This window comes from Xylaria bambusicola, assembly GCF_022495145.1.
Source record: "Xylaria bambusicola strain CBS 139988 unplaced genomic scaffold F5B22scaffold_83, whole genome shotgun sequence".
Classification (NCBI taxonomy): domain Eukaryota; kingdom Fungi; phylum Ascomycota; class Sordariomycetes; order Xylariales; family Xylariaceae; genus Xylaria; species Xylaria bambusicola.
Genome location: NW_025953636.1, coordinates 86,669 through 107,570, shown reverse-complemented (window position 1 = coordinate 107,570; position 20,902 = coordinate 86,669). Strand labels below are relative to the sequence as shown.

The following is a 20,902-nucleotide window of genomic DNA, read 5'->3' as shown; positions in this document are numbered from 1 at the left end:
GATTCAGATTGACCCAATATGGCAGTTACTCCACTTACATATATAGTAGCGTTATTAGCGTTATTCGAGTTTTTCGAGTATATGCGGTATGTCTTGTAAGTAGGGCAGAGTCTGGGCAGAGTGAATCGAACTGGTCGATGTGCTCGGATCTGGCATGGCACTGTACCCAAGTCCACTGCAGATCAAGCCCAGTCTAGACACACACTATGAATTGTCCGTTAGCCCCTGGATTCATTTGCCTTCGCCTGATCTGTGGGAACTGGAGAGGATGTACATCCAGATATTAATAGGTCCTAGTGGCAACTCGGAAGACTCCTGAGCAGGGAAGTTTCATACAAAGATTTTTACAGTAGCATCCAGTCTCCACATAGCCTCACTTTTGGTGCATTTAGTAGGTGGCGAGGGTGGGCAGCGTACTGCAAACTACCTCGACTAGACCCGACTACACTAGGTAAGTAGGTATCTACAGGGCTGCGGGATTTCCGTTGAGCAGTTCCTAGGCAGCTTGGTTCCAATCTTCTAGAATCTTTTCACGATTTTTAAGGATGCTGCTGTATCGCCCCAAGCAAAATCAAACTGGAGAACGAACAGGGGAAGTTGTCCAGGAGCTGATTCAGCATATTCATGCTGAAACAACAGTTGTTGCTACCACTCTGCACCCTTCGCGGATTCAATGCATTGTCGGTATCCTCTCTCTCTGTTTAATTAACGCCTACTGTAGGTATCGAGGTATGTGATTTCGCGACTGGTTGGCGAACCTGTGACACAGCAAGGTTTGCGAAAGAGAACGGGCGAATGGCAGGCCGCCATTTAGAATGGAAGCGTCATTGTGAGGTCGACTTCGGCTTAACGTGGCCTCACCCAGATCCTTCACCGGAGGAATAACCAGTCTCGCCAGTCTCGCCAGTCAAAAGCGGCCGGTACCTGCATAATACCTACACCACTACATGTACTTAAGTAAGGGGGCTGGTGTTAGTCTCGGTCGTTGGAGAAGCTGGTCTTGTCTGATTGGATCAAGGCATAATATCTCGCACGAGACCGTGACGTGGACGGGAGACAGACCACCTCTGCACTTTTTCAGTCTACCGGTAGGTACTCCGTACATGCTAGATAGGTATCCAGTATACCTAGTAAGTAGACAGGACGATAAGACCAGATCTATACCTACCTTAGTACTAATAATATGACCGCTCGTTCCTGGTCGGCCTGCATTGAGCACCTGGGTAAGTGCTTATTCGCGTCCTGGAGTACTCCGTACTGCTGGAGCTCAGAATCTACAGGGCACTTGCCTTACAGTATTTGTCAGGCTAGGTATCTATAGTACTGTATGGGCATAGTAAGTACTTACCAAGGAAGTAGCGGTACGGCTGCACACTGTACTGTACTCAGGATTGCATACCTACTGTGTTGTTTTCCTTCCTGCACCACCTCCTACCGGTACATAAGTACCTAGGTAGGTACTCCGTACACAATATCGTCATCATCTTGATGCTGCACATGGAAGTAAATCTTGATTCATGAGAGAAATACTACCCCACCTTGCAATTCCCGCCAGTTCCGGTGGTTGGTAGCAAAGCTCAAGGTGCCAGCCTGCTCTAATGAGCCGTGATTTTCGCAGGCGGACTCTGACTGAGGCCGTTTTGATACTACGGAATTCTGATTATTGGGGAAAATGGTGTCTGCACAAATCTCGTACACTCGGCGGCTGAGCAACGTGTGCCGCATGACATGCAATCTGATTCGCTACCTGCATCGTATTTGCGGAACGCTCGATGATACCCCATGAGTTTGAGTCGCGTCAGCTACCTAGTCTATCTACCAGAGGTGGTATATACGCACATACGAAGGACTCTGGTGTAGCGAGAGTCGAAATAGTGATACAATAGAAGTAGACGTGTCTATCTCTAGGTACCTACTTGGGCGGACGGTCTTCCAAAATGTCAGCAACCGTAAAGAAAAAATACCTTTCCAGTATGGTATGTTAAGATGGTCGGATGGGTGATTGGAACAATGCTCGGGACGTTGTACATAGATGTTTTGCCCAACCGTGATAGGATCAACAATTCGGCCGGGGGGAATGTCGGCCTCTCTAGGTAAAGATAGTCGATGCGAGATGCGATATGACATACTACGTAGTCAGTAACGCCACTACGGGCGCGCTCTTCTACGCGAAGCGAGAGACGATAATATCCATAAGATCGTAAAGCCAAGTGTACATAGTAGATAAGCATCGCGGATGACGGACTTGTGCGGTTGGTCACAAATCCCGATGCAACAAATCTCATCTCGTGGAAAAGCGCGACGACATTTACACGACTCTGCACAACCTCCCAACACATGTGAATGCCTACATCTATCTATACAGTGCACACGTACTTCGTAGGTATGCCATGCCATATCAAGTAAGGATGATCTTCATGTAGGCATGGTATTGGTAGATTTGCCAGAGGTAATATAAAGTATGCGTAGCACCATCCACACTGGTATCGTTAGGTACTCTCGGTAGTGCAACGAAGATGACGCAACATACGCGAGTTCAGCATTATCAGGGTGGCGCAGCGCTTGTCGGGGGGATGGGTAGGTAGGTACTTCGTAAGGCAGGAGTAGGTTAGACTCCTACTAGGAGATAAGAGAGAGAGAGAGAGAGAGAGAGAGAGCAAGTGAGTGAGCAAGCCATGTCAATTGTCAAGTTACCTAGGCGAGCTAGGTAGTTAAGCAGATGGCCTCAGTTGACACTCTTAACCATCACAATGTCTATGAGGTAAACCAGCGATGGGACCGGCGCAGGGCTTTCTACGCACTGGGAAAGGAGGAGGACACGCAGTCAAACTCGACAATAATCACAGTCTGTCACAGCCACAGAGCTACGGGGTGTCTTTGCCACTTGTGGACTTGAACTTCCAAGTTCTCTCGTTCCACATTTCAAAACAGACCATCTCAAGTAGGAAGTACTCCTACACAGTACATTTCTCAGTGATAGCTGATAGCTGATAGCCGATACCTAGCCCACTACCTACCTAGGTACTAGGTACCTACCTAGCATACCTACCTACAGATTGTGCTTTGAACAAGCGGTATCTCTGTCATGCTTTGTTATTTTGCGAGGTGCTAGGTAGATGAATACCTATTGGGACCTTGAAGTTACGGCATTGGGCATTGCAGCAGTATACCGGTATTAGTAGACACCTAATGATGTACCCAGGTTGTAGGAATGCTCTGAAGGTATTTGTTGCGTACCTAGGTAGAAAGTGACAATTGGTAGTGGGTTTTAGGTACTTAGGTAGGCATGCAGGACAGTAGCATGTACTGTATCCATACCTTGGGTACCTAGGTAGGTAGGTGTGCTATGTATTGTGTAGGTAGTAGTAAAAATTAGGTGTTTCGCAGGTACACTGCGATATCTTGAACACTGTAAATCACAGAGATACATCTCTATTACCTAGGTACTGTGTACACGCAAAGATATAGCGATACTGTGCTGTCGATGGATGGGGATACTTAGAAAAGTACATATCGCTAGGCCATAGCTGCACGCGCTACGCAGAGAAAGATAAGTAGCTGTTTCGTACTTACACTAGCCTAACACAGTACACATCCCAGCGCCCACCACCCCTGGAAGGTGCCTGGCCTAAGTCAATGCCGCTCCCTCCAATCCCTCCCTCTGCCTCTCCTTTCTGACAATTTTCCTGATTTCGCCCACATCCCAATCCCAGCGAGATCCCAAGTGGACCGTCCATCCATCCATCCCCTTTCCCCCCCCTTCCTACTCCTTACACTGCTTCCAACCTGCCGCGCCTCGATCCAAAGTGGAATCCGATTTACACTCGCTTTTCGTCTCACTTTTTTAACTTTTCCTCCATCAGACTCGCACTCTCTTACCTTTCTTTCCAACCTGCCTGGACCTCCAAGGAACAGTTTGGGAGGACAAGAAACAGTAATAGAGACAGCCCCATTGCGGACTGTATCTTGTTCATTCGTTAACTAATCAACATCCACAATCGTTTGTTTCCCTCGTTCCCGGAGCACCTGGTAGCGACAACTCGGCAACCACAACCCGCTGGTGCTGTGGAAAGACAAAACGTGGAAAGAAACCCAATCGATCGTTCATATTTCGGAAGAAATACACCCGGCTTTCGCTTCACGGGAGACTGCTTACAGAACCTTGGAAGGACAAGGGATTGATTCCTACCAGGTGAGGAATAATAGCCTTAGATTTGTTTCCAGTGTTATTCACTCTACACCACCACCACAATAACAACAACGACAAACATTTGCCGATTCTACCTCCCAACACTGTCCACTCTATCTATCACTCTGTAAAGTCTGCATCAGCCTTCTATTGTCTCGGAAACAAGCCGTTGTGCGCCATCCCGCCTTACATAGCAAGGTTGACAGGGACTGGGTACCTTCGTTGGTCTTGTTTACCACCACCTAATCAGCACTACCTACTGCAAAATAGTAGCACAGCGACCAACTACCAATCCTCGATTCTACCACATACATTGCCTCTTTAAAGTTTCATTCAACTGCCATCTTCCCATGCACGCCTGCCAAGCATAATCATCGCTAAACTAGCAGCACCAGTACTTCCGAAAGTCATTCCAAGCGGCCTGTCCCGTACACCTTGTCAACAATCGATCGCTTCCCAATCCAATCGACACGTATTTGATTGATCAACTGGCTGTATCGTCACCATCTGTCACAGATACATGTTCTCGTGGCCGGCCACACTTCGATTGTTTCAATCTATTAATTCTTAATTGATTACACCGTTCGTCACCACACTCTATCTGCACAAGCTACGATAAATGAACGTAATTTGTATGTCAATAGTTATAGAATCGACGCGCCCGTATGTTGCTGACAAACATCAATCTCCAGAATCTGTTCCCATCGATTTGTTAGCTCAACAATCAAAATGTCGGGCTACCCAGGAGGTGGTGGCCAACACGACTATCGTGATGGCTATGGCCAGAATACCGATTCCTATTACCAAGATGACCACAACGGTCAGTACTACGACCAACACCAAAATGGCTATGATACACACGGCCAGCAACATAACGATGGCTACTATGATGAATCGTAAGTGGATACCACAATGTTAGGAGATGAACTCAACTAACTTCTATAAAGTGGCTATTACAACGCTGATGCCAACAACCCCTACCACCAAGATGGTGGCTACTATGATGGGCACGACCGGTATCAAAATGACTATTATGATGATGGCAATGGTGGATACTACGACCAGTATGCTCAGAATGGTGGTCAGGGTCGCCGCCGCGGTGACTCTGAAGAGGAATCTGAAACGTTCAGTGACTTCACTATGAGATCAGATATGGCACGTGCTGCAGAGATGGACTACTATCCTAGGGGAGACGAGCAATACAACGGCTACAATGAAGGCCAAACACGAGGCTATCGTCCACCCTCATCCCAGATCTCCTACGGGGGCAATCGCTCATCAGGCGCCTCCACCCCTAACTACGGCGGCATGGACTATGGTGGCGCCATTCCAAACGACCAACGATCGCGCGAACCATACCCTGCTTGGACATCTGATGCTCAGATTCCACTATCGAAGGAGGAAGTAGAGGATATCTTCCTCGACTTGACTGCCAAGTTTGGTTTCCAACGGGATAGTATGCGCAATATGTACGACCATTTGATGACGCTACTAGATTCGCGAGCATCACGAATGACGCCAAACCAAGCCCTTCTATCTCTACACGCCGATTACATTGGAGGTGATAATGCCAACTACCGAAAATGGTACTTTGCTGCCCATCTTGACCTCGACGACGCTGTTGGGTTCGCCAATATGGGCGGCAAGAAAGGAAAAAAGAAGAAGGCAAAGAAGAGTAAGAAGGGCGACCAGTCTGAAGAGCAGGTTCTTGAAGACCTTGAAGGCGATGATAGCCTCGAAGCTGCAGAGTACCGATGGAAAACTCGCATGAACCGCATGTCTCAGCATGATCGTGTCCGGCAAATAGCCCTCTATCTACTATGCTGGGGAGAGGCTAACCAAGTGCGTTTTATGCCAGAGTGTCTCTGCTTCATTTTCAAGTGCGCAGACGACTATCTCAACTCTCCAGCTTGCCAAAATTCGGTCGAACCAGTTGAAGAGGGCCTGTTCCTGAACAATGTCATCACCCCTCTATACCAGTACTGCCGAGACCAAGGGTATGAAATCTCTAACGGAGTTTATGTCCGACGGGAGCGTGATCATAACCAGATCATTGGTTATGATGACTGCAATCAGTTGTTTTGGTATCCAGAAGGTATAGAGCGCATTGTTCTCAATGACAAGAGTAAACTGATCGACGTTCCTCCCCAGGAACGATATTTGAAGCTGCAAGAGGTGAACTGGAAGAAATGTTTTTTCAAAACGTATAGAGAGACCCGATCATGGTTCCATTTACTCACCAACTTCAACCGTATCTGGATCATTCATTTGACAATCTTCTGGTTTTACACAGCATACAATGCCCCAACTCTTCTAGTCGGCCCAGCATACGAGCAACAGGTTAATCAACAGCCCACTGCGGCTGCCCAATTCTCCATTGTTGCGATTGGTGGTGGCATTGCTTCGTTGATTCAAATCTTGGCTACTTGTGCAGAATGGGCATATGTGCCTAGACGGTGGGCTGGAGCTCAACATCTCACCAAGCGTCTCTTGTTCCTCCTGGTTGTCTTCGCCCTCAATGTCGGTCCCAGTGTATACATCTTTGGTTTTAAAGATGCACAAACTAGCGCAGCTGGAAAGCCTATTGCCATCGTTCAATTTGTCATTGCTATCATTACTTATATCTTCTTCTCAATCATGCCACTGGGTGCTCTCTTTGGGAGCTACCTGACGAAGAATTCTCGGCAATATGTGGCAAGTCAGACATTTACTGCGAGCTGGCCCCACCTCAAGGGCAATGATCGCGCGTTGTCATACTTCTTGTGGGTGGCCGTTTTTGGTGCTAAGTTCGGCGAATCCTACAAATACCTGACGCTGTCGTTCCGAGATGCGCTTCGATATACCTGGCTGTTCGATGTCTCATCTTGCTTGGGTGATGCCGAGATTGGGGATATATTGTGCAAATATCAACCGACGGTTCTACTTATCCTTATGGTAGTGGCGGACCTCTTGTTCTTTTTCTTGGACACGTATCTGTGGTACGTGCTCATTAATACGGTTTTCTCTATTGCGCGGTCGTTCTATCTCGGCTCGTCCATTCTGAGTCCTTGGCGAAACATTTTCTCGCGCCTTCCCAAGCGTATTTACTCGAAAATCCTTGCCACTACAGATATGGAGATTAAGTACAAGCCAAAGGTTCTAATCTCCCAGATATGGAATGCAATTGTCATTTCAATGTATCGTGAACATCTCTTGGCTATCGATCACGTCCAAAAGCTACTGTATCATCAGGTTCCTTCGGAACAGGAAGGCAAGCGAACCCTGAGGGCTCCGACCTTCTTCGTTTCACAGGAAGATCACTCTTTCAAAACCGAATTCTTCCCAACGCACAGCGAGGCTGAGCGCCGTCTTTCTTTCTTCGCCCAGTCGCTCTCCATGCCAATTCCAGAGCCGCTGCCAGTTGATAATATGCCCACCTTCTCAGTCTTAATTCCTCACTATGGCGAGAAGATTCTGCTTTCGCTTAGGGAAATTATTCGTGAAGATGAACCATACTCTCGTGTTACACAGCTGGAATATCTCAAGCAGCTACATCCACATGAATGGGATTGCTTTGTCAAAGATACTAAGATCCTGGCCGATGAGACCTCGCAATTTAATGGAGACGACGAGAAGAACGAAAAGGACGATGCCAAGAGCAAGATTGACGACCTGCCGTTCTACTGCATTGGGTTCAAATCCTCAGCTCCTGAATACACCTTAAGAACGCGAATCTGGGCCTCGCTCCGATCGCAAACACTGTACCGTACTATTTCCGGTTTCATGAATTACAGCCGTGCCATTAAGCTCCTGTATCGTGTGGAGAACCCTGAAGTCGTTCAGATGTTTGGTGGTAACTCAGATAAATTAGAGCGTGAGCTGGAGAGGATGGCGCGCCGCAAGTTTAAGCTCATTGTGTCTATGCAGAGATACGCAAAATTTAAGAAGGAGGAAATGGAGAACGCCGAGTTCCTTCTCCGAGCCTATCCTGATCTGCAAATTGCCTATCTTGACGAAGAATCTCCGGTTGCTGAAGGCGAGGAGCCGCGTATCTACTCTGCTCTCATTGATGGTCACTCGGAAATATTGGAGAGCGGTTTGAGAAAACCCAAGTTCCGCATTCAACTATCCGGTAACCCCGTTCTCGGAGACGGCAAGTCCGACAACCAGAACCATTCTATTATCTTCTACCGTGGCGAATATATCCAACTCATTGACGCCAACCAAGATAACTACCTAGAGGAATGTCTCAAGATCCGCTCTGTCCTCGCTGAATTTGAGGAGATGAAGACCGAAAATGTATCCCCTTACACTCCCGGTATCAAGAATGAGGTGACCGCCCCAGTCGCCATTCTTGGCGCTCGTGAGTACATTTTCTCGGAGAATATCGGTATCCTGGGTGACGTCGCCGCTGGTAAGGAGCAAACATTTGGTACCCTCTTTGCGAGAACTCTGGCCCAGATTGGTGGTAAGCTGCATTATGGACATCCGGATTTCCTCAACGGTATCTTCATGACAACCCGAGGTGGTGTTTCCAAGGCTCAGAAAGGCTTGCACTTGAACGAAGATATTTATGCCGGTATGAATGCAATCCTACGTGGCGGTCGTATCAAGCACTGCGAGTACTACCAATGCGGTAAGGGTCGTGATCTGGGCTTCGGCTCAATCCTTAATTTCACTACCAAGATTGGCACTGGCATGGGCGAGCAGCTGCTCTCTCGTGAATACTATTATCTTGGTACCCAACTGCCTTTGGATCGGTTCCTGTCCTTCTACTATGCTCACGCCGGGTTCCACGTTCAGAATATTTTCATTCTTCTCTCGGTTCAAATATTCATGCTCGTCGCCATCAACTTTGGTGTCATCCGCCATGAGACCGTCAGATGTCAATACGACGTTAATGTGCCTATCACGGATCCACTATATCCCACAGGCTGCAACAACACGGATGCTCTCATGGACTGGATGTGGCGTTGCGTTATCTCCATCTTTGTCGTCTTCTTCCTGGCTTACATTCCTCTGGTTTTCCAGGAGCTTACAGAACGTGGCGTTCTTCGCGCCGCTACGCGTTTCACTAAACAGTTCTTCTCTGGTTCTCCCCTTTTCGAGGTGTTTGTGACCCAAATTTATGCGAACTCGGTTACACAAGACCTCACTTTTGGTGGTGCCCGTTATATCGGAACTGGTCGTGGTTTCGCGACGGCGCGTATTCCCTTCGGAGTCTTGTATTCTCGCTTCGCTGGGCCGTGTATCTACATGGGATCGCGTCTGTTGTTAGCATTACTCTTTGCGACCCTGACAGTCTGGCAGGGTGCCCTTATCTACTTCTGGTTGTCACTGTTGGCTTTAGTTATTTGCCCGTTCCTATACAACCCGCACCAATTTGCTTGGAACGACTTCTTCATCGACTACCGCGATTTCCTCCGCTGGTTATCTCGTGGCAACTCACGTTCCCATTCGTCATCTTGGATCGCCTATTGTCGGTTATCACGTACCAGGATTACCGGTTATAAGCGCAAAGCCTTAGGTGACCCTTCCGCTAAGCTATCCGCCGATGTTCCTCGCGCTGCTATTACCAATGTCTTCTTCGGCGAGATTGTTTCCCCGCTACTGCTAGTGGCCTCGACTCTGATCCCCTATCTCTTCATCAATGCCCAGACAGGTGTAATAGACAATGACCCTAAGGCTAAAGCGACATCTTCTCTCATTCGTATCGGCATTGTCGCATTGGCACCGATTGCCGTCAATGCAGGAGTGTTGTTCTTCTTCTTCGCATTAGCATGCTGTGCTGGTCCCCTTTTGAGCATGTGCTGCAAGAAATTTGGCAGTGTCCTCGCAGCTATTGCCCATGCCATTTCAGTCATTGTTCTTCTCGTTTTCTTCGAAGTTCTGTTCTTCCTGGAAGGTTTTGACTTCACCAAGACACTGCTAGGTGTTATCACAATCGTCGCCATCCAGCGTTTTATTCTCAAACTCATCATTTCAACAGCATTGACCCGTGAGCTCAAGACTGACCAAGCCAACATCGCATTCTGGACAGGAAAGTGGTATTCTATGGGCTGGCATTCGGTTTCCCAGCCGGCTCGTGAACTGCTTTGTAAAATCACAGAGTTAAGCATGTTCGGCGCCGACTTCATTCTTGGCCACACTTTGCTGTTCCTCATGCTACCTGTCATCGTCATCCCGCAGATCGACAAGTTGCACTCCATTATGCTTTTCTGGCTACGTCCTAGGTATGTAAATCCGAACTTGTAGCTGTTATTGACCTCATACTAACTTCTTGATAGTCGTCAAATCCGACCACCCATCTACTCAATGAAGCAGTCGAAGCTTCGCAGGAGACGTGTGATCCGCTACGCAGTGCTTTACTTTACCTTACTGGTTGTTTTCCTCGCTCTCATTATTGGACCTGCTGTTGGCGGCAAATTGATTATCAAGGATGATACTGTGTCATCATTGAACGATTCCCTCGGCTTCCGCTTGGTTCAGCCTAACAACAACGCCCTGAAGGATAACACTCGCAACCGCACTGAGACTGGCACGGGCCGCCCTGGCTACGACGGGCCTGGCACAGCTTCCAGGACAGAGTCTGCTCCTAAAGAGACAGACTCTAGTAGCGACGAGAAATTCCGATTCCTGTAGACTGCATTACGAAATCTTGTATCATAACATGACAGCTTCGCGGCAAGGCATAACGGTTCTGCCTAGGTCAGCTGAAGCTCCGCATAGAAGCTTGGTATTAATATGCGACACCTACTGTATTGGTTTTTGGGAAGCGGCGTGGTATAAATCCTTCACTGTGCTTTAATGTTCTGTTAGACATCCAGATATAAATATTTGATTTAACTTGACTCCTGTGCAAAATCTGCCTGTTCCGACTAGTTTATCTATCCTTTTCCAGTCTCCTAGTTTTATGTACTTTTATAGTACAGAACTAATTTAGTGTATATATCCGAATTAATTTCCGAGAGATTTGGTCAATTATGTGAACAAGTTGTAACTGGAAACGCATCAGTTGATGCCAAGTGCTCCTGCGTTTGTCGTAAGTACAGCTGGACTTTCACCTCGTTGCTATGATATTGGTTCTGATAGACATCTGTCTACTTAATAAAAGACTGATACATGTGTGATACCTACAAAATACAAAGGTTTCAAATATTGACTACTGAGTGCTATGGTACAACTTAACACGTCTTTCGCTATCGTTTATTTATATATTAGTAGGAGCGGTGTCCGTCACTACTTTATGAAGTATGCTTCTTAAGAGCTTGGTGTGTGCAAGTTGTGTTCGGCTCTTGAGAGGTAATCGTCGAAGGAATTGGCCTCGTAAGACTTAGAAATATATGATGCTGCATGTATGTACCGAGGCCGGAAGATGATTAAATATGGTATTATTCATTGTCTATGACTTAACATATCAAACGTCGTAGGCTGGGCGCTTGAAAACAGAGTTCACATTGAGTACTTGCTTTAAGAGAATGCTAGCAAGTCGTTACTGAGGAGAGAGTCATTGACGTAACAGAGAAAGATATGTTTATATGTGTACTTCTGTGGCCAGGTCATCATACATGTTGTTTCCTTTTTTAAATGCGATTCGAGGAAAGAGAGCAAAGGGAATTTCTCACACGGCCCTTTTGAGGAAGCTAGTTAGAGGCAATCACGAAGTGAGAGTGAGTGACTCACTAAGTGCCCTCCACGATACCCATCATCATTGGCGTTCACAGCGAACAGCGTTCCGAAGAACCTGATTTTTGGCGGCCGGTCGCGGCCCAGTTTTGTCAATGGCGAGCGTTCGGTAACCAAGCCAGGTAATGCAGTAGCCGGTTGACATATCAATAGCCTACAGCTATTGCTTCTGCAGAGAAGAGGAGAAGTTGTAGTTTCGGTTCTCGGGGTTTTCGTTCTGAAAACAGCACGGGGAGAGCTGGCCACGGATAATATGGCGCAAAGATACCCTACTCAACAAAGTAGGCAAGAATGTTCCCAGCCCATTGCTGATATCGCGTACATACATAGCACAATATCAAAAATCCAAATACCTCACCCAACCACGGACACGAGGAACTACGAAGAGAGAGTATCGCTGTCCCATCAAGTCTATGTGACCTTTGATAACGTCTTCCCTAATCCCAACCAGAGTAATTCTCTTGCTTAGTGCAAATTGACACTACTACCCCTTTTCATATTACGGTGCAGTTTCTACAAATTCAAACGCCCTTGTTTCCTAACACGCAGAATGAGTAAGCAGTCAGCAGCATTGACCAACCCAGACAATCCCGCCACCTCCGTCCGCGTTATGAGATTTATTTTGTGACTTCGGAAATGATATTCAAATCAGAGGACTAATACAGCCTATTCGCAATCTTACCATTAATACTATCGTCATCGCCACCTAAAACACTATATTACAGTACATCATTAAGTGAGATCCTGTATCGCTTCAACACCTGTGTAATAGAGACAAACATATCATAGTAGATTATCCATCTATCACCACTTAAGTAGTGGAGAGGCTCAGCAAGGTCCTGTGGCTTTTCGAAGATAATCGCAGCGCAAAGACGTCGTATCACAAACATTCGATCATAAGGTAAGTCACATGCTGGGATTAAAAGTAAAGAATAGTCTCAAGCATTAACTGCTAACATCAAGTAGAAAAGACTGCTTGCAAAATTGTATCGCGTCTCCAGTTCATATGTCTTCCAACCAAACCAGTTTCATTTCCCGTCATCAGCCAATTTGTTCTTTATTGTATTCCTGTGCCTTGAGCGTAAAATTCGTCTCGACTACACCATATACTCTTCGCCTTTCACCTAGCCTACTGATCACTAGGCGAGTATCGTCCTCCCATGCCCCAGAATTGCTCTGCCATGAACGTGCTTGCATCGGGTTTCTTCCACAGATCATTGAAGGCAGTAAATAGGAAAACATCAGCAGGGTTGCTGCTGAATGCGCTCTTGACTGAGGAGATGGCGTTGGATTGATGATCCAAGCCGGGAATAGCAGCGCCATTAGGTTGGCCTTGCCAAGGCCACCCGGTCTCGGTGACCACGACGCGCTTGGTGGGATCGGATAGTTTGCTTCGGATGTTCTTTATTGTAGAATCCACGAATGTGCCGGCATCGGGCGCTCCCGTGTTCGGATCAAAGAAGGGGTGACAATTGAACGCGCAGTAATCAGATTGGTCACACAGCTCTGGGTGGCGAAGAACTGCCACAAATGTGTCTACCACGACAACGGGACCGGTGTATCCAGCTGTTCGCAGACAAGAGCGCGCTCTATTAAGCGCAGTGAGTGACTGATCTACGGTCGCGCGACCATTGTTCACCAGTTCATTGCCGACCGATACAGTGTCCACCATGCTCCAGTCATTCTCAAGATCAGCCGCCATGGTAGCCACGGCTGAGTCGACTGTGTCAATATCAAAAATACCCAAAAAGAGCTTGTTTCCATACTTCTTAGCCGCTTTAGAAACTGTGGAAACTTGATCACAGTCGACACCATATAGACGGACTACTCCATAATCCTGAGAGAAGAGAGAGAAGTCTCTGTCAACTTCATCTGCAGTTTTGCAGTTCCCATCACCCTTGTAGGGGGAATATGTCACCCCATGAAGACCACTACCGGGAGAGGATGTATCCGATTCAGCTGAATCAGGCAGTGGGCTGGAGTCAGGCGTTTCTGCCGGAGTCACCAAGCTGGGCTGCTGCTTAGAGCTCGGCTCTGGAGTAAACTCGACAGCCGACGGTGTAGGGGATGACGAAATTGGAGAAGATTCTACCACCGGAGGCGTTGAATTTGGCGGTGGTGGTGGAGATGGTGGCGTTTCCTTCGGGACGTAGACGACGGTCTCCGTAGCGGTGCGTATAGGGTTTCCATACTGGTCAACATAAACAACAACCTCGGGAAACTCGGTAGGATCAGGATAGGAGGCATCGCTGATAGTGATTCTGTCCCTCTTCGCATGAAAGGCGCGATTGTTTCGGTGTTGGAAGCGGTGATGACCATGTTCTGGTCGATCCGTTAGTCACGCTTATTGCTCTCCTACTGCGGACGCTAGACCTAAGACTTACTAGGCTGTCCAACAGACAGACGAAGAAGGGAAAAGAGAGCGAGAGATATAGTAAAGAATCTCATGTTGACGAAGATGACGAAGGACCGAAGTGATCAAGTTTGGTGACGCTTCAGGGAATCAGGATATCGTGTGCAGAATACCAAGGAACAAATAACGAGTGACTGGGTTGTTAGCGCGTGGCAGTGGACAACCGAAAACAAGAAAACGAGTGACTTTTGATTTATTCGAGGGATTGACAAAAAAAGAAAACCAGGTAGGGGCATGAAAGCGGTAAAATGATAGGGCTGGACCATCAATCAATGACCATCAGGCGCATGAGTTATCGAGAGGATAAAAGGACGACAGGTGACATGGGTGACAAAGGCTCTGGGAAATGAATATGAGTTGTTGATGGAGAGGGGAGTCCAGAGTCAAGAGCGAGATCACCAAGGTCATGTAAGAATGATGTGGGTAGAAGTTGCTCCGGCAGTAAAGCAGGGACCAGAGTCGAAGTGCGAGGTATGACTACATGACAACATGACAACAGGATGTGGAATGCGAGTTCCGCGAGGGTCTCAAAGGACGGCAAGGCTAGGAATGACACCTTCCCAGGGAGATTATGGTAAGATTGACTAAGACAAGGGGTACAATGGCGCTGGTATGGCGTTTCTCGCTAGGGAAACCAAAGAAGGGGAACCAAAGAGAGAAAAAGAAACGGTTTTTGGAGCTCACCTCGATCTTGATGCTGGCAGCAGGTAGTATGTGCCGGACTCTTGTAGAAGAACTTTTGAGGAGATAAATCATAGGTTATAGGGATATAAGGCTCTGAACGTTGTAGGTTGCGTGTTGTGTATCTTGTAAGTCAGTAAGTGATGTTGATCAAGACGGTGAATGACTTGGGCACCGAGCGAACCCAGAGAGTGAGGGTCCCTTTAGAGGTAAGCCGCGACAAGTCTCAGAGGTCGAGGATGAGCTGAACAGAGAAAGAATGAAGCAACTGACTGCCCGTGCTTGGTGCTGCTGCTTCCTGCCTGCCTGGCTTGGAGATAACCTGCTAGATGGCTACACACGTGCCTACCTCGGTGGCGGTATGTTATGTGGCCGAAGAAATGGCACTCCCAGCTAGGTAGGTCGAAGACGGGTCGACGGGTCGACGGGATGGTGGAGGTTCGTTGTAATTGCGGTGTTGATGCTTGTACCATCGGGTCACGTTTGTGGTCGTACCTCTCGGGAAAGGTATCTCAAGTCCACACTCGTTCGTACCTACCTACCTACCTACCTGACTTCACACCGTGGAGGAAACAAGGTACGTGTGAACATGTCATGTAATGCCTCCTATTTGATGTGCCGGCTATAGTTGGCTGGTGTGTCTCCTCGTTTCTTTGTGTGAGGTCTTTGTATGAGGGAGCCGAAGAGACAAACATATCTATCTACCTTCTACATACGTAGAACAACCTAACAACACATTTGAAGCAGGCACGGCCGTCCGCGGTAGGTACCTGCTTACAACCAACCACGCCTCTCCCCAGAATAGCCCAATCGTCTTGATACAATCGCCACCTGCCTACATAAGGTAATAACTATGTACCTACCTGACCCTGCTTCTCAGGATGAAGATAGTACTGTCGGCGGTATCCACGTGGTGGCCTTCTGGTGTTGTTGAAGGCTGTCAAACCTGACCTTGTGTTGCCCGGGAGTCAATCCAAGCAAACCAAACCTCCCGCCCTCCACAAGGCGACAGCAGCCTATCTGTCTACTCCCGTCACATGGGGCCTACACTTAGGTGAAATCGATACACCCGGAATTCGCACTTGTACATGTAGATCATATGTATTAGCAATTAGCATCTATAGTATGTATTAGCGCCTTTCCCGCCTCCTTCCGCGTTGGCCATCTAAAACCGCACCCACCACGTATACCTCGTAAAACCATGACAAAATGTACAGTGTTGCTCTCGCATGCCACGTCACGATCCAAGTCGTGAAACACAGAAACGGAGCTGCAGAAAATGATACCTTGACTAGCTGCCCGACCCCGAGAGGCGGTTTGTCTTCCGCGTCATGACCTTCGTGATGGCGTGTCGGATTGTCGTGCCTGCCTTCTCTATTTCCTTCTTGGACAGCCCAGACGTGATACACACTTTGAGCGCTGGCTGGATGTTGATATCAGAATCCTTGGGCTCAAGGCTGTTGATCAACGGCATGATCTTTAGTCGTGTGATGAGCACTCCGTTGACAAGTGACTGTAACGTAACACATTAGTATTCAGCCGTCTCGCTCATGATGCTACGCTTTAAAAAAAAAAAAAAAAAAAAAAAAAAAAAGGGAAAAACACTAGAGAATAGGCGGGGAAAGGGGGCAGCGTTGGATATTTCATGAATTGCAAGGACTTACCTCCTCCACGCAGTCCGAGAAGAGCCGCTCCTGGTCCTCAATGCTGAATCGCCGCGCCTGGATCACATCCGGCTTGAAGACGAGAATCATGATGGGGTTCTCAGGGTCACTTGTGCAAACCACCCAATCGCTACGGGGGTCCAATTGTGCTCGCATCGCGCGGATATTCTCGCGACACTGGATCAATATGTCGGGATTGCACTGCAACACGTTCAATGTCTCACTTGCCGTCACGGCCGACATGGCAGGGAGAGCCGCTGAGTATGTGTAGGCCATAGCATTGATGCGCTGGTGCCTGACAACATCCGTAGACCCGGCACAGAAGCCGCCTGCGGCACAGAGGGGCCCTGAAAGAGAGCCAATGATGACATCCACGGCTTCGGCATCGACGTTCTGCGCCTCCGTCAATCCACGGCCATTACGACCGAGGACGCCGAACGAATTGGTCTCATCAAGAGCAAGGCGAAACTTGTACTTTTCCTTGAGTTCGATCTAAGGTAATTGTTAGCATATGTGGGATAGGTATGTCAACGTCTTGTACACGGATTTCGATGCGGGCGAGTGAGTTGGCTGCTTACAAGTTTCGGCAAGTCAGAGCAGTCGCCAACCATCTCGAAAAGACCTTCAGTGACAACAAATCGTCTGGTCAGGATCTTCTTCTTTGCCTGTTCCTCCGCTACCTTCGCCATAACACGCTCCAGATCGGCCATGTCGTTATGGTTATACCACCGGATCGAGCTACGTGAGGCCTCCAAACCCTTGCGTATAGAGTAGTTCACCATCTTATCGGCCACAATGACGTCGCCACGCTTACAGAAGCAGGGAATGACACTCGTAATGGTTGAGAAAGCATGGGCGTAGACGATGGCGCTCTGGGTTCCAAGAAACGAGGCAATGTCCGCCTCAGTCTGCATGTGAACATCCTGTGTACCGTAGAACTGTGGTGGACCGCAGGGGCCGACGCCGTAGGTACGCAGAGTCTGGATAGCCTTCTCTTTTATGGATTCGCTGGCATTGAAATTGTAGAAATTGTACGAAGCAAGGTTGGTTACCGTCCTGCCGTTTCCAAGTTTGACCTTTGGGCCCGTCGGACTATCCACCAGGTTTTTGTCAGCATGTTATGCAAGCCCACAAGTACCAGGCACGTTGGGAATATAATCAGCCATTCCTCGCTTACCCAACAACTACAGGTATCCTCTCGGCTTCGCTCTCCTCGAAAGCAGTCCGCTCGGCGACGAGAGGCTCTGGCTCCCAGTCCTTGACGAGTTCATCGATCTCATCTTCCCTCAACTTGATGTAATTGGAGCCGTGGGTGGGATAGGAGGGTGATAATAGGTAGCGCACGAAGAAGATGACAAGGACAAGCTCGATAGCGGAGCGGATGGGATCGTTCTGGTAGCTCGATCGGACGTATCGGATTAAGACGGCACTACCGGGCACTCTTTGGAAGGCCTCGAACAAGCTATGCAGCGAGGCCAGTATGTACGTTTGCGCCTCGTTTAGATCCATGGTCTTCGGTGTCGGCGATGGGATGCAATTCACAAGAGACCGGATCTTGATGTAGAGCTAGATCAAAACAGATAGAAGTTACAGAGGCAAAGCAATGCTTAACGGCCGGTGTCAAGGGGCAATTGGTAAGACCTTTGCTATCCACCAAAGCTAGGCATGTCTTCCTACATATGCATATGTAGATATCTTTTCTGAATTTGGCAAATTAAGGGTCGTCGGACATTTTGTATTCAACTGGAGCCTGGAGAGTGGAGGGGTGTACTACTGTAAGTAAGTAGGTGCACAATTACAGGCAGGATCCGCTAATTGGGCCGTGGGCCGACGCGCTATCAGCGTGCCGGGGGTTCCGTTTTTAAGCACTCCTATTTCATGTAAATTAGGTACTTGCAGCACCTAATTGAGAACCTTGATGTTCCCCAAGGTATCTACGTCTAAGTACTTAGTTAGATAGGTACATTTAAGCTACCTACGATATCTCCACCCCTAGGCGGAAAAAGGTGAGATGCGGAGGCCTCGTACAGGACCATTTACATCGAAGCTGTATTCAAATCACGAGAGGAATATGTTAGTCTACTGTAAGTCCCTATATAAGGCAAATAGGCTTTGTGAAAAGCTCAACGTTAGAGATATATTCGATCAAAAGTAGTATCCCGGCTTCAGCAGATATACCTACTATCGTACTTCTAGTTCCTTGATGAAGGCTAAGCTCTCGCTGCCATCGACGACTTTCGCGATGGGCGATACACGAGCTCTATCCTCGCCGGTACTGGCAGCATGCCGAATATATGCTTCTGCGACCTTAATCCACATTGCCTTTTCTGTCGTGCTTGCTCCGGAGCCCTGCCAGACCCAGACCCTATTGCCTGTATCAAGCAGAAAGACATCACTGCTGTCAAGATCAAATTTGCTGATTTCGTACCCTTCTTTGACGACGTTGAACTCGAGTTTCCCTGAAGCATCAGATAGGCGCCAGAGCCTTCGTGGCCGCTGAGTCTTGTGAGATGAGATGGGCCTCGCTGACCTGAAAGGGCCTTCAGCACTTTCACCTCCCAGTACTGTAAAACATAGCATTGGTCAGTTGTCACCTTTGGACTTGAGATTGAGAAGAGGATAAGGGTGACAAGTGTTCCTAGAATGCCACCGCAGCCGTGATTGTGTCTGTTCACTCTCGACCCAACTCAACTTGGCCGAACAAGGTAGATACTGAAGAGATGGAAGGTAGGGTTAGCTTACAGCTGACTACTGTTCGCGACCTCGCCTCAGACTGTGAGAGCACCTCGACATCGATGCGCTTTGCAATTGTCATATCGTGCACTACTTGGGCCGCCTTTGCCTTCTCCATTGGACTGCAATTCTTGCCCTGCCAGACCCAGATCTTATCATGTCGCTCTAGTATAAAAACATCGTCCTCGTCGAGACTTTCCCAGATCGGCTCGACCTCGTAGACCATGACCGAGTCAGCTCGCTTGGCCGAAGGATGTTTGAAGACTCGTAGGAGCATCTGGGTTTCCTTTAGCTCTTCCTCTATTTCGACATGTGTGAATCCGGATGCTATGCCACCAGAGAGCATGCGAATGCGCGGAAATAGAGCTACGAAGTCATCTGAAAGTTCATTCTGAAGCTCGCGGTGTTGTGTTGCCGCCCCGTGCAGATACTCGTCAAGTTCAACTGTTTTGTAAGCTGCCGTGCCTGCCTCGTCTTGCGTGGTCTTGCTGCCGAGCCAGAAGTAGACATCGTAGCCTAGCTTTTCCTCGCCGTCTTTACTCCCAACCTTGTATGAGTGCAAGATGATGTAGCTGTCTCCTTCATGGAAATCTCCATATCGGTGCTTGGGCCATGGGACAACCTGGAAATCTTCGATTCGCCAGATATGCAGCCCGGGCGTTTCTCCCACACCCTGCCAAGCTGGCTCGGTAGCTGCAGAGTTGTACTTGACCTTGTGGTCAATTTCGCTGCCAATAAACTCAACGTTGCTGTCACGCCAGTCATCTACCGTCAAGTGCACTAGATCCTGGTGCGGTGGCATCGTACCAGCTATCGTATTATCAAGTCTTTAATGAGGGATGTCTTTATACTGTTAACAATGAGCATAGAGCTAAGTAAGGTACGGAAAGAAGGGATATTTGAAACTTGAACCTCCCGTTGCACCTGACGTAATGAGGTAGATGTGGAAGCTCAGATCCCTCCACCTCCAGTACTTACAAGGTGGGGAAACTGAAACAAAGCCTATACTTGGGGCTGACCATGTTCACCGTGGCAGAATTTCCATCTTCATAGAATGTATCATGGGCTTGCATTGGTCAAATCATTACAGAACGCATTCCCGAAATACTCTGAGAGCCTGTTATGCACGTAGATCTAAAGATCTACCACTAAGGGGTTCGATATCGAAGTCAGGAACTACCTACATCATTGTATTGAATATATATATATATATATATAGGCATAGAGAGTGGGTGACAGTCTAATCGCAACTAGGGAAGAATGTACTAAAAAAGAAATCAGACTGGGAATCGAACTGATAGCTCCCTAGGTCTTATTTACACAGGACGAGAAATCCACACCAGTTCTTCAGAAGCGAACTCTGGGGAAGAAGCCCTGGGGGAAAAGGATGATGGAAAAATTGCAAAAAAGAAAATCATATAATTGCAAAAATCGAACGCGTGGTTCACAGAGTGTTTCCAAAGATTACGGAGTGGAGTTAGTTGGGTTGAACACGGGCTGGAAAGGTAAAAGGCATTTACAGCGTACGGTATTCAATCCCACTCCGCCAAAGCTGGC

At 48.0% G+C, this 20,902-nt stretch overlaps 4 protein-coding genes across 4 annotated transcripts; 1 reads left to right on the top strand and 3 right to left on the bottom strand.

Annotated features, from left to right (window-relative positions):
* Positions 1-4,918: 4,918 nt before the first annotated feature.
* On the top strand, positions 4,919-10,810 carry F5B22DRAFT_652188 (1,3-beta-glucan synthase component FKS1; the record flags this gene model as incomplete). The annotated part of the gene is made up of 3 exons (XM_047979568.1): positions 4,919-5,085; positions 5,137-10,401; positions 10,456-10,810. The coding sequence occupies 3 exons, from the start codon at positions 4,919-4,921 to the stop codon at positions 10,808-10,810; spliced, it is 5,787 nt and encodes a 1,928-aa protein (XP_047825236.1).
* Positions 10,811-12,983: 2,173 nt separating this feature from the next.
* Positions 12,984-14,302, bottom strand: F5B22DRAFT_640242 (glycoside hydrolase family 17 protein; the record flags this gene model as incomplete). The annotated part of the gene is made up of 2 exons (XM_047977826.1): positions 12,984-14,176; positions 14,239-14,302. The coding sequence occupies 2 exons, from the start codon at positions 14,300-14,302 to the stop codon at positions 12,984-12,986; spliced, it is 1,257 nt and encodes a 418-aa protein (XP_047825235.1).
* A 1,730-nt stretch (positions 14,303-16,032) lies between these two features.
* Positions 16,033-18,418, bottom strand: F5B22DRAFT_629668 (aminotransferase class I and II). The gene is made up of 4 exons (XM_047976496.1): positions 17,790-18,418; positions 17,191-17,704; positions 16,613-17,104; positions 16,033-16,461 (listed from the first exon to the last, which is right to left on the bottom strand). Exons 1-4 carry the CDS (start codon positions 18,119-18,121, stop codon positions 16,240-16,242), a joined length of 1,560 nt encoding a protein of 519 aa, XP_047825234.1. The 5' UTR covers positions 18,122-18,418; the 3' UTR covers positions 16,033-16,239.
* A 245-nt stretch (positions 18,419-18,663) lies between these two features.
* On the bottom strand, positions 18,664-20,883 carry F5B22DRAFT_629665 (putative actin-binding protein Fragmin). The gene is made up of 2 exons (XM_047976495.1): positions 19,355-20,883; positions 18,664-19,176 (listed from the first exon to the last, which is right to left on the bottom strand). The coding sequence occupies exons 1-2, from the start codon at positions 20,145-20,147 to the stop codon at positions 18,794-18,796; spliced, it is 1,176 nt and encodes a 391-aa protein (XP_047825233.1). The 5' UTR covers positions 20,148-20,883; the 3' UTR covers positions 18,664-18,793.
* Positions 20,884-20,902: the final 19 nt, after the last annotated feature.

Coding starts and splice junctions, on each gene's coding strand:
- F5B22DRAFT_629665 (XM_047976495.1), bottom strand. CDS start 20,147: ATGCCACCGCACCAGGATCTAGTGCACTTGACGGTAGATGACTGGCGT. Junction 19,177..19,354: donor GTCGCGAACAGTAGTCAGCT/GTAAGCTAACCC, acceptor TATGTTTTACAG/TACTGGGAGGTGAAAGTGCT.
- F5B22DRAFT_629668 (XM_047976496.1), bottom strand. CDS start 18,121: ATGGATCTAAACGAGGCGCAAACGTACATACTGGCCTCGCTGCATAGC. Junction 17,705..17,789: donor AGGATACCTGTAGTTGTTGG/GTAAGCGAGGAA, acceptor CCTGGTGGATAG/TCCGACGGGCCCAAAGGTCA. Junction 17,105..17,190: donor GCTCTGACTTGCCGAAACTT/GTAAGCAGCCAA, acceptor CAATTACCTTAG/ATCGAACTCAAGGAAAAGTA.